This window comes from Mastigoproctus giganteus, chromosome 6 (genome assembly GCF_048544385.1).
Source record: "Mastigoproctus giganteus isolate SK-2022 chromosome 6, ASM4854438v1, whole genome shotgun sequence".
Classification (NCBI taxonomy): domain Eukaryota; kingdom Metazoa; phylum Arthropoda; class Arachnida; order Uropygi; family Thelyphonidae; genus Mastigoproctus; species Mastigoproctus giganteus.
In genome coordinates, this window is record NC_143580.1 from 196304496 (window position 1) to 196317906 (window position 13411).

A 13411-nucleotide genomic window follows, 5' to 3' on the forward strand; every position below is an offset into this window, starting at 1 on the left:
ACCTTTAGCCAAAATTCAGTCGCCATCGAAACCTAAACACTTCCGACCCATCTCCAACTCCTCCAGCCTACTGAAGCTCCTGGAGAAGGCCTTACTCCCTATCCTCACTAAGCAGATCTTGCCCAGTAATCCAACCCAAATTCACTACTCCCTTCCAAACAGATCAACGATCACCAATCTGCTAGCCACCACAAATACTATCTTGTCAGCATTGGAGAATAGGCAGGAACTAGCTGTGACTTACTTAGACATTGAAGCTGCATTTGATGCCGTCCAAGTAAACCAACTGCTCACTCTCCTGGAATGCCACTTCCAGATCACAGGGAACATATTATGCTTTCTCTCCTCTCTTCTGAATAACAGAGTTATAAAGCTTCATACAGGAGATCGCACCCTTACTAGATCCGTCACCGCAGGAGTCCCACAAGGAGGGGTCCTTTTGGGCCTTCTGTTTTCATCCATTATCTTCCCACTGGTTGCACATTCTCGATGTCTACTAAGCTATGCGGACGATATCAAGATACTCACTCCCATCATCCCCGGTCAAGACCTAAATCTGGTAAAAGTGGAAATTAACAACACTCTCACCACAGTCACATCTTACCTCTGCCAGTTTGGGCTCAAGATCAATCCTGCTAAGTCCGAATTCATGGTGTATTCTTTGAAGCAAACTCCTTCTTCTCTCCAGCCTTCGGTCGGCAACACCCTCATCCCAATTGTGTCCAGCCATCGTGATCTGGGCGTTGTATTCGACCCAAAACTTCGATTCAACGCCCACATGGATATGCTCCTCACACGTGCTTCAAGACTCCGGTGGATAGCAAAACAACATCTCCTTCATATCACAGATAAAAAGATAACCGTGAGGTACATAAGAACAGTTATCTTTCCACCTTTACTCTATGCTGCTGAAATTTGGGCGTCAGCGGCACCGTCAATAAAGAAACCACTCTTTGCCACAGAATTCTGGCTCCTAAAGTGGGCCAACAGGAAGCACAACCTTCCAGCTCTGATTCGGACCACACCGCTTGCCAACTCTCTAGGAATTCCACGGCTTCCCACCTTAGTCGACGACCAACGCCTCCTAGCAACAGTCAAGATGTTAACAGGCATAATGGCAACACCTTCATTCTGGGATACCTGTGGCTGGAGGATCCCCCCCTGCTGCCCTTAGGGCCAATCCCGAGCTCCACTCGCATTCAGCACGACTCCATCTCTCGGACAGGTTCCTTCCTCAGCAGATGCTCAAGCAAACCCAGGCACTGGACGCCGACCTGAACAAATTCGCTGCTGACCGGACTTACCGGAAAAAAATTATGACGAGTAGGACTAATCAGCAATGACTGACGTATACTTTGCATCTGTTCCTGTCTGATTGAGCTGGTTCTCTTATCTCGATGTTAAGCCAGCTCAATCAGATTTAACTCTCGTAAGGAGTTCTCTCCTTTGTATTATAATATGTTTTCTGTGTAAAATTACCTTTTTGTAAATAATTGTTCAATTTTCCCGGAAGTTTGGGAAACTATAAGCCCCTGGCTTTATGGCCGTGAAGGGTAATAAAGATTATCTCTCTCTCTCTCTCTACGATGGACTGAGACAGTATTTAAATTCTATACAGGGTGACCAACTGATGATGTTACCAACAGCAAATTCAAAATGGGAAGCATTCAAAGAACTTATCTTGGAAGCTACTAGGCTTTACATACCAACTAAGAAATATTGTTCAAGGTTTAGGCCTAAGTGGATGTCAGATGAACTAATGAGACATATGGCAGAGAAGAAAAATGCATGGGATACATACAAATTAACACGTGACACAGAAGCCTATAATAGATACAAGTTGATCTGTAACCAAGTTACAAAGGAGGTCAAGCAGGCGAAAGCAGATTACGAGAAATCTTTGGCAAGGGATGCAAAGAAAAACAGAAAAGAGTTCTTTACTTATGTAAACTCTAGAAGGAAGGGGATGAATCAGATTGGTCCACTTGATATCGATGGGTCAACTGTTGATGATCCTGCTCAGGTAGCTAACAAATTGAATGAATATTTTGCATCGACATTCACACATGAGGAGTTATTCAGCGAGGGGAATGCCAGAGGTATATTCAACTCTGGCAGTAAGCTAGAGAATCTTGTAATAACTGAGAGTAAAGTGGAGGAGAAATTGTTGAAGATAAATACAAGAAAGGCACCTGGGGTGGATGGGATCTATCCAGTTATATTAAAGGAGGCAGCAAAGGAAGTAAGCAAACCCTTAGCCATAATTATGAGAGCTTCCTTGGACTCAGGGGAAGAACCCATGGACTGGAGATGGTCAAATGTGACCCCAATTCACAAAGGAGGATCAAAGGGCGACACAAGTAATTATAGACCTGTTAGTTTAACTTCTGTTCCTGGAAAATTAATGGAGGCACTGGTTAAAGAAGCACTGCAGGATCATCTAGACAAGACTTCAGTTATAGCTCAGACACAGCATGGTTTTGTTAAGGGGAAGTCTTGCCTGACCAATTTGATTGGATACTATGATGCAGTCACAAAAGAACTGGATGCAGGGAATAACTTTGATATTATATACGTGGATCTTAGAAAGGCTTTTGATACTGTTGCACATGGAAGACTGCTGCACAAATTGGAGCAGTGTGGCATTGGAGGCAAATTGCTGCTATGGATAAAGGGGTGGTTGAGGGGGAGAAGACAGAGAGTGGTAATCAATGGACACTGCTCATCGTGCACTAATAACATTAGTCCATCAGGGTTCAGTATTGGGTCCATTATTGTTTTCTGTATTTATAAATGATATTGATGATGGTATATCAAGCTTAATGTCCAAGTTTGCAGACGATACGAAGGTTGGCAGGGTTGCAAGGACACTACTGACACTATGCTGCTGCAACAGGATCTGGAATGGTTGAGCAGATGGGCTGAGAGGTGGCAAATGAAGTTTAACATTGACAAATGTAAAGTACTACATATGGGAAACAGCAACCCCAGAGCACTGTATCAATTCTGTGGTACTACACTGACAGTGGTAGAGAATGAAAGGGACCTGGGGGTGGTTGTGCAGGCAGATATGAAGTTTTCTGAGCAGTGCAGACAGGCTGCAAGAGTAGCTCATGGTGTATTGTTGATGATATATAGGAATTTTTCTAGCAGGGATAAGGAGGTGATTATTCCCTCCTAGGTGTGGCCTGACCATTGCCTTGTATAAGGCAATGGTCAGGCCACACCTAGAGTACTGTATACAGGTCTGGAGGCCTCATTTCAAGAAGGATGTAGAAATGCTGGAACGAGTACAGAGAAGGGCAACAAGATTAGTGAATGGAACAAAGGGGTGCGCTTACGAAGAAAGGCTTAAGTTTTGCAAATTACAGAGTCTGGAGACTAGGCACCAGCGAGGTGTATAAAGCCTTGAATGGTTTTAGTATGCTCAATGCGGATGGGATTCTTCCTCTTGCTCAGAATAATCACCTGAGAGGGCATAAATTCAAATTGAGGAAGGACAGATGTAAGATAGACGTGAGGAAATTTGCCTTTAGCCAGCGGGTGGTTGGTTGGTGGAACAGACTTCCATCCCTTGTCATGGAAGTTGATGGCCTGAATAAGTTTAAGGCTCAGCTGGACAGGTATTTCGAACGAACAGAGGGGTGAAGTGGAAGTGGTTATTTTTTATTTATTTATTTATTTGTTTTTTTTTTTTTTTTTTTTTTGGCTGATGCTGCATAAGCTTGCTTTCTTGCATCAAATGCCTCTACTAATGCTAATGCTAAACAAACAAGTCAGTGGTGGATCTCAACTAGAAATGTGCAATATCTCGAAAACGATTCATTTAAGGACCCATGTTTACTAGGCATTTTTTGCGTATTGTAATCTGTACAGTTTACCTTTAAATTATTGACCATCACTTTTGAAACACCCAGTATGTAAACTGCTTCATATATTGACATATTCTTGTAGTCATATACTGGCACTTTTTAAAGAGTGCCAGTATTTCTCTTAAATCAGTGAAAGAATGTTACATTGAATTTATATATAAACTTGTTTGCATATATTGTAGAATAAACTGAAAGAGCTCTCACAGATTATATGTACGGATTTATATAAAGTTTTGGGTTTAATAATGATGATACTGTTTATAGATGATTCAAAACAATCATTTCATGTTTGAAAGACAGTTCAGAGGAGAACTGAGGAATGAAGCACTTGTAACCTATTTTTAACTGGAAATAACAGATATTTAGATCTCATGCAGGTTAAAAGTGCTTCACTGCTCTTTTAAATTATCTATGCACCATGCCACTCAAATTTCTAAGAAGTAAGGAAGAAAAATAAGTTGCCAATGTATATGGGTCACATTTAACTTATTTATAAATATAATTCAGAGAATAAATATATTGATTTTGTTTCTTTTTTAATTTGGTTAAATATTAAATAGCAAAGTCAGTCTAAAAAGAAGATTTTCAGAGAACGGTGATTTTAAACAGAGGCCTGCATCACTGTGAAACTTTTAAGTCATATACAATACAATAAACAAAATAAACAAAATAAATTTGACAACTTAATTTCATAAATAGGAAACTGAGCAATTTGTGAGGAAACCTAATTGCTTTTAGTTACTGTTAATATTTTTCCTAATTTTTTTAAATAATAAAATAAGGAAGTTTAGAATTGTCAGAAATATAAGTGAGGTCCCACCTGTAATTCATACTCATATAAACAAGTATGGCTGAATACATTTTGGCATAGTCACAGATATACCTATATTAACATCTCCACCATCAGACTATCAGTTTGTTATTTGGTATAGAATGTTTAAAGAGATAAGTTAGGATTCAACACAAGAAAGACAGGGATGAGAGATTTCAATAAGCAAAATAGTATAATAGAAGATTTAAATTTGCTAAAGCGTTCTGCAGCTGAAAAAAAAAAGTTTAAAAAAATGATGCTCTAAAATATCGACAGCCACAAAATCACCAGTGTAAGACACTCACTGTTAAGAAGGGTTAGTATTACCTATGGGAACCTGTAAGCTAGACATAAACATTTTATATGTATTTATTTATTTGTTCTGTTGTCTTCTTTATTCTAAATTTATTTATAATATGAATATTATTTTGAAACTTTTGAAAACAAAAAAAAAAAAAAAAAAAACCCTGTACATTTTGATACAATTAAGCAGCCAAAAGAATAATTTTAAGACAGTAGTTTGCTATGTGAAAAAATCTAAGAGCCACAGTTTCAGAGAATAACAGAAGCTGTTTTTCTTTTTCATTTACTTTCTGTTTTTAAATTAGTGGGCAGAATAATCACTTGTGCTTGCAGTGATGCCATTTTCACTAAATGTCATATCAGACTTTAAGAGCCACCTGCCATATTTAATTAATTATCAATAAAACATTTTTTTTTTTTTTTTTGAATTTTGAAGTTAAAAAGATGACTTGTATGCACCCAATATTTTAGTGAGAAAGCAGCACACAATTTAGAATATTTTATAGTAATTTCAAATGATACTGCTGTTAAGTAAAAGCACTTAATAAAATTTGCTAAACGTGAATAATTACTGAAGAATATCTTAAAACAGTAATAAAAATAGAAATGATAAATACCTGCAAATTTTCTTCTGTGTCTGAATGGGCAATTTTCATAGCCTCAAATTTTGTTTCAAGTTCCAGAAGAGAATTTTGAACACGCATGAACAATTCAGTATACACTTCCCATTGATTTAATGTATCAGTTAATGCTGATAATTGACTTTCCAGCTGACATAATATCTCTTGCCACTGTTTATTAATATTTGATATCTGCTGATTAATGAGGTTGCGGCTTGTTTGAGATGCTCTTCTATCAAGTGATCTAGCTTTAGTATTCAGCTCACTTACTAACTCCTGATTTTTTTGAATTTCTGTGAGAAGGTAAGAAATATTCTGTAAACTTGTTTTGATTGCTGCAATAGTGACAGGTTTCTCATCTGGAGGCTTCATTGTTTGCAAAATTGTCATCATTTTATCAAGGAGATCTGAATATTCTTTCCATGCAATAGCATCAATTTCCAGTGCAGTTGCAGCTTTATCTGCTCCACAGACTATGTTCTCCAATCTTTTTTTCAGGGAACTCATTTCACCATTTAGCAAAGAAATCTGATCTTCTTGTAAAGTAGGAGATATTTGTTTTGCCAGTTTTTCCATATTTCCTAGATGCTCTTCCCATTTGCTAATATCAAAAAAGAATTCCTAGAGAAAGAAAGAAAATTAATATTTTAATTATATGAATAAAAATAAATAAATGAGTTTAGATTTTTATTTTTATAGATTTTAAATGAACTGCAAATTCTACAGATCTATGACATGATTAATAATTTGTAAATTCAATTTTCTCTACAAATGAAAAATAAGAATTTGATGTAAAGAATGTGATAAAAAGATACCAGTAATTATTAAATGGTGGAAACTTTAACAGCAAATATCTACAAATTGTATAATATACAGAATGATTCATGAAAGTATGGCATAACTTCAGAGCTGATTTTTGAGGTAATTTTGAGTTAAAAAGTGCATATACACATGGGTTCCATTCTAAATGATTACAGAGCTGTTGTTTGAATCTTAGAAGAGAGAGAGAGGGGGGAAAAAATAAAAGAGCAAATTATGAGTGATGTAAAATAAAAATAACAACAATAGACATATAGTAATAGTGGCATGTGATGCAAGAAAGCAAGTGTATGAGCTTATGCAGAATCAGCCAAAAAAAAAAAAAAAAAATGACACCATTCCCTCCAAATGCCTGTCCAGTTCCTCCTTAAATTTATTTAACCTATCAACTTCCACAACAACAGATGGAAGTTTGTTCCAGCAATTAACCACCCACTGGCTAAAGGCAAAATTTCCGCACATCTATTCTACATCTGTCTTTTCTTAATTTGAATTTATGCCCCCTTAGGTTAAATAATCTGAACAAGTGGAAGGATCCCATCAGAATTCAGCATGCTCAACCCATTCAAGGCCTTATACACCTCAATCAGATCACCATGCAGGTGCCTAGTCTCCGCCACTGGAATTTGCAGAACTTAAGCCTCTCTTGATAAGAGGATCCCTTCATTTCCCCTCACCAATCTTGTTGCCCTTCTCTGTACACACTCAAGCAAATCTACATCCTTCCTAAAATGAGGCCTCCAGACCTGTATGCAGTACACAAGGCATGGCCTGACCATTGCCTTATACAGAGGGACAATCACCTCCTTTTCCCTGCTAGCAAAATTCCTATATATCATTGACAAAACCCCATGACCTGCCCTGGCAGCCTGTTTGCATTGCTCAGAAAACTTCATATCTGATTGCACAATTACTCCCAGGTCTTTTTCATTTTCTACTACCTTAAGTGTAGTACCACACAGTTGGTACATTTCTCTGGGGTTACTTCTACCCATATGCAGTACTTTGCATTTGTCAAGGTTAAACTTCAGTTGCCACTTCTTAGCCCATCTGCCCAAATTTTCTAGATCCTGTTGCAGTAGCACATTGCCATTACTGTCATTAACCACCCTGCCAACCTTTGTATCATCTGCAAACTTGGACATTAAGAGCCTGATATACCTTCATCAATATCATTAATAAATATAGAAAACAACAATGGACCTAGCACTGAAAACTGGGAGACTCCACTAATAAATTTAGCCCATGAAAAGCAGTCACCATTGATTTCCATTCAACCATCTCTTTATCCATAGTGGTAACGTTCACTTAATGGCACAATGCTTCAATTGGTACAGCAGTCTTTTATGTGAAACAGTATTAAAGGCTTTCCTGAAATCCAAGTATATGATATCAAAATTATTTTTTGCATCCAGTTCCTTTGTTACTGCATCATCCAATCAAATTGGTCAAACAAGATTTACCCTTAAAAAATTCATGCTATGATTGAACTATAACTGCACTCCTCTCTAGATGGTCCTGCATGACTTTTTGATCCCATTTTGTTAATTGGGGATACATTTACACATCTCCATACTGCCTGGACTTCCCCTGAATTCAAAGATGCTCTCATAATTATGGCTAATTGTTTGTTTACCTCCTTATCTGTCTCCCTTAATATAACTGAATAGATCCCATTCACCCCAGGTGCCTTTTTTTATGCTTAACTTCAACAATTTCTCTTCCAGTTTCCTCTCAGTTATTACAAAATTGATTAGCTCCCTGTTAGAGTTTGACAAACTTCTAGCATCTATTTCCTTAAAGTATTCCTCATGTGTGAATGTAGATGCAGAATAGTTATTCAGTTTGTCAGCAACCTGAGCATAATCATCAACAGTTGAACCATCGATATCATGTAGATCAATGTGATTCATCCCCTTCTTTCTGCCTTAGCTTGCCTAACCTCCTTTGTGACTTGATTACAGACTAGTTTATATCTACCATAGGCTGATAGGATGTTGCCTGATAATTTTTATGCATCCCATGCATTTTTATTCTCTGCCACGTGTCTCATTAGTTCACCTGACATCCATTTAGGTTTAAGCCTTGAGTAGTATTTCGTAGTTGGTATGAAATGCCTAGTAGCTTCTATGATTATTTCCTTGAATGCTTCTCATTTAGAATTTGCTGATGATAACATCATCAGTTGGTCCCACTGTATAGAATTTAAACCTGTCTGAGACCACTGTAGTCACCTTTATGAAAGCAAAATTTCTTCCCTTTACCTTTGATGGTAGTGACATCCTTAAGCAAATCCCAGATCAATGCACTGCAATTACTGCCACTCACTGAGTCTTTTACCTGCAGATTCTTAGTACATGAAGAATCACTGGTGATAACCAGATCAAGTGTATTGCTTCCTCTTGTTGTCACTATAATATGCTGCTGTAGAAAATAGTCATCCAATAAATCCACAAGATTTGCTAGTGTTTGATATTACATCTAATCAGGCTTTTAAATTCATCACAGACAAATTCATAATTTTTTTATGTAAATATTTCTGTTATAAATATTGTACATTAAAATTTATAAGAAATTCAATTAAACAATTAAATAGAACTTATAGTCAAATTCTTATTATGAATAAAGTAACAAATGGAAACTTAAATAAATAAATAAATATACATAGGAATCAGCATAATGAAATTATTACCTTTAATTCATTTAGTTTTGGAAGAGTATTTTCAAAATCAACTCCTTCTTTAGAAATGAAAGTTAAATTTTCTGCTTTATTAAGCCACTCTATTAATGCATGTTTGGCTTCATTATAATCTTTTCTGGAAATGTGAGCAGCATTTAGATACTTTCTTCTTGCTTCCAATTCTCGTGGGAGGGTACTTTGAATCAATTCAATCTCACTGAGTTGTTCATGAAATGCTTCTGTAATGGCCTCTGAAGGTAACTCTTTTTTCGCTCTTTCGCACATGTGTCGAATACTGTCAAGGTTGTTATTAACATCTTCTGTGAGTTTCTATAAATTCAAAATGAAATTTTATACACAATCAGAATTGCAATACACTGAATATATTCACTTTGAAGTTTTTTTTTTTTTTTTTTAAATAATAAAATACAACACAGGTTAAATGCAAAATTTAAAGTAGACTCATCAATAATGCTTTTTCACTTTATGGTTTTCAGCTTCTGGAGACACTATTGTCTTTTCAGTGATAGTGATAGCACTCTTTTAGAAACAACTACATTTGTTCACATAATCAACCTAAAGTAGTAATATTGCTTTTAATTGAATAACATCACCCATTAAAAACTGAAGATACTGCTGTCTCCAGTTTTGGAACTATTTGATTCCATCATCAGAGAGCAGATAGCACTATTAGCAACCCTGGGTTGAGTAGTGAATGGATGCATCGAAACTAAACAAGCAGGCAAGTGATAGATTTGGAAGGAAACCTCCAATTGGAAATGTAATTAACATCATGTGTATATTAAACCCTTATTAGATAGGTTGCGTGAACCCAATATTACGCTATATTAGGAAAGGAGGGACACCACCTTAACACAAGTTAAATGCAAAGTTTGAAACAGCTCATCAATAACAGTTCTCTGCATTACGGTTTTCAGATAGTTGACTGAAATGCAATATATAGAGAAGAGGTACTGATTAGGCTACATTTACATGCTGAATGCATTTGTTGTCTGCATAAATAGAATAGAAATCGATCAAGAAATTAATATTACACAGATTTTTATAATCAAGCTTCCTTTAATCAGTAATGCTGTCAAAAAAAAAAAAAACCTAAGTTCCATATGTTTTCAATTTAGAAACATTGAGATGACCTTATGCAAGCAGTTAACTTTGCTGTTTAAAGTGAATGACTTTACTGAACCAAAATAATCTGAAAAATTTTCTATACACCATATTTCCAAAAGTGCACACTCTGTGACAAATCTTTGATGTTCTTATTTGTCAGTGTTGTGTGTGTATTATACACTGAGTGATCACTGAATTATGACCACCTACCTAATACTTCGTAGGTCCACCTTTTGCCCTCAGTACAGCAGCTATCCGACGTGGCATTGATTCGACAAGGTATCGGAAGCGTTCGGGAGGTATGGCCAACGAAGCTGTGTGTAATGCGGTCAGCAATGCATGTATGGAGGTTATTGGTGTATCCACAAGTGCTCTATGGGTTTGATATTGGGGGAAGTTCAGAGGCCAATCGATATGCTGGAAGTCAGAACTGTGTTCCTCAAACCATTCCTGCAAAACAAGTGCCCGATCTCGGTACATTGTCATCTTGGAAGACACCATCGCCATTCGGGAAAAAGTGTAACATAGCGGGGTGTACACAGTCAGCAAGCAGTTGACGATGGCGGAGACCACTGATACATTGTTCTACATGCACCAGGGGTCCAAGTTTCTGCCAGTGAAACATGCCCCCATACCATACAACTGCCTCCACCAGCCTGCCCTTTTGATATCATGCATGATAGATGAAGAGCCTCATGTTCTTGATGCTAAATCTGTACACGACCATCCATGGTGTGGAGTAAATAACGTGATTCATTCGACCAGCACACTTTCTTCCAGTCTTCTAACATCCAACTTGCATCAGGTGAGTCTTTTATGCCGATGAACCTTGGTTAGGAGAGGATGCTGTAGGGGTTGTTTGCTGGTATAGCCCATATGTGCAAGCGTGAGATGCATGGTCATGCCAGATATTGTTCCGGGTTGGCCCATGTTGTATTGGGTAGTCAACTCTTCAAGAGTGCTGCGCATGTTCACCTGTATGAGTCGTCGGACCCGGTGCTCACCTCTAACATCAACCTTTCGCTGGCCTTTGCAGTTTTGCCACCAGGTCATTGTTTGACCATTTTGACACCAGTCCTGGTACACTTTAACTACGGCAGCTTTCAAACACCCCACCAGTTCAGCCGTTTGGGAAATCGAGGCACCAGCTCGTTGAACACCCACAATCTGTCCTTTATTAAAGTCCGATAAATCCTTCATTTTACCCATTACGCTCAGAATTTTACTACCTACTGAACCACTGCCACCTTATTTATGCTATGTAGGTTGACTAACTCTGCACTCTCATACCTCACATGGTCAACAGGTCGCATTGAGTTTTCATAGGGGTGGTCATAATTTGGTGATCACTCAGTGTAATGGGCCTTATAAATGTAAAACATGTTTAATGGGCCTTATAATGGCAGCAGGAAATATACAAAACTAATAGTTATTCTTTTCTTAATATGCTTTTGTACCGTGGATTTTTGTTACTGAGCAGCTTTCCTGGTAGAAAATCTTTTCATATGTTATGTGAATAGATTACTAAATACTGATATATACCAATGGCTCAAAGATGGGAATGGTAGACACACAGGAATCTCTTCTATCTTTTAACTTTTCCAGTTGCATCCAGTATTTATTTTATATTTATTCACATTATTCAACATCATCCAGCATTCATTTTGTATTTATTCACAATTACAAAAGCTCTAGATCACTGTCTGCAAACCTTTTTGGTCACTAAACCATTTTGATTCTTAGCTTTGCTAGCAGATCCCAAATTAAAATATCATTTGTTTTATTGTTCTTGATAATAAAATATTGTAATTTAAAAGCAAAAATATTTCTAAACTTTCAAAATTTGACCTTTGGTGTTTCAAAGTGGAAGGGTAAATATGAAAAATAATGCAAATTTTCAAAATAAAGTTAAAAATCTGCCAATCTGAGCACACTCTGCTTGATGCATAATCAGTTATACCTTGGCTTCTAAAAATGTTAGTGAATAAAAAGTTCTCAAAAAATGTACAATCTCATCTACACTAATTCTGAGGGGTATATTTTTGTGAATCCCCATGCACTTGTGTGTAGACTACAGTTTGTGTGCTAATGCTGTAGGTCATGTGGTTAATCTGTCCAAAAAGTAAATAATGATTTATACACAAGCCAACCAACCATGTCTTGAAATAAATTAAGTCCCTGCTAATTACATGAAATTAACCATATAGTCACATCCTATTGGATACATACTAGGGTATGTAGGCATCCAAGTAAATGAATATGCAGATCAAGCTACCAAACAACCAATCATTCTAGATTATTACAAAGAACTGTTTGCAGATTATAAATCCATTACACAAAGAGTCTATAAAGAACAATCCGACAGACTCAAGATAACAAAAAGCTATTATAATTTAAACAAGGACTGCAATTACAGATCAAGTATGAGATTAAATAGGTGTGAAAAGAAGGCAGTCCTTGATAGAACACATAATGGACATACTCATCTGATGCATCTTTATTTGCTCACAGAAGAAGATACAACTCTTAAGTACTGCTACCACAATTTCTCAAACACAATTTTAAGATTAAGATTTAAGATTACTTTCTCAGATACAGAACTTTTAATGTCATAATATCTGATAGGTGACAGCACAAATCTGGCTGAATACTTTATAGTCTTAAAGTATATAAAATTATGGGATAGATTTTAATATATAACACAACTTTTTCTTAATGTCAGCCTTCCACTGCATAGAAATAGGCATAATCACAAGAGCTACTGAGTGGTCTGAGTAGCTCTTGTGCCACTAAACATATTGATCAACTTGCAAAAAGACAATGGCTGCAACTTCTGTGCATCCATACTTACACTTTGCCTATATCCTGATAGTTCTATTGTATCTAAAGATAAAGATGATTTATTACTATCTTATTTTTGTTCTAAGCTTTGTATTGTCGATATTGGTAAAGTTCCCCCTTCCACACTAAACATATCTTACTTAATACCTCCCTTGATTTCCTGAAAGAAAGAGATTAGAAGAATCCTGAACAATGTTGATATCAGGACCTAGAAAAGAATTCTTTTCTAGGTCCTGATAATATTTCTCTTCTTTTTCCTGAAAATTTATGCTGTAGAATTAACTACTCTTTTGTGTTGCCTTTCTGCATTCTCTTTTACCACAGGAATTTTTTTATT

At 36.7% G+C, this 13411-nt stretch overlaps 1 protein-coding gene across 3 annotated transcripts in view; it reads right to left on the minus strand.

Moving 5' to 3' along the window:
• LOC150084856 (muscle-specific protein 300 kDa-like) overlaps positions 1-13411 on the minus strand; it is a 1257473-nt gene that overhangs the window by 652595 nt on the left and 591467 nt on the right. For all 3 annotated transcript variants that reach the window (XM_090376651.1, XM_090376652.1, XM_090376650.1), the window contains 2 exons: positions 9118-9435; positions 5604-6227 (listed from right to left, as the gene is read on the minus strand). In XM_090376651.1, the coding sequence (XP_090232777.1) occupies positions 5604-6227; positions 9118-9435 (942 nt within the window). The remainder of the gene's footprint in view (positions 1-5603; positions 6228-9117; positions 9436-13411) is intronic.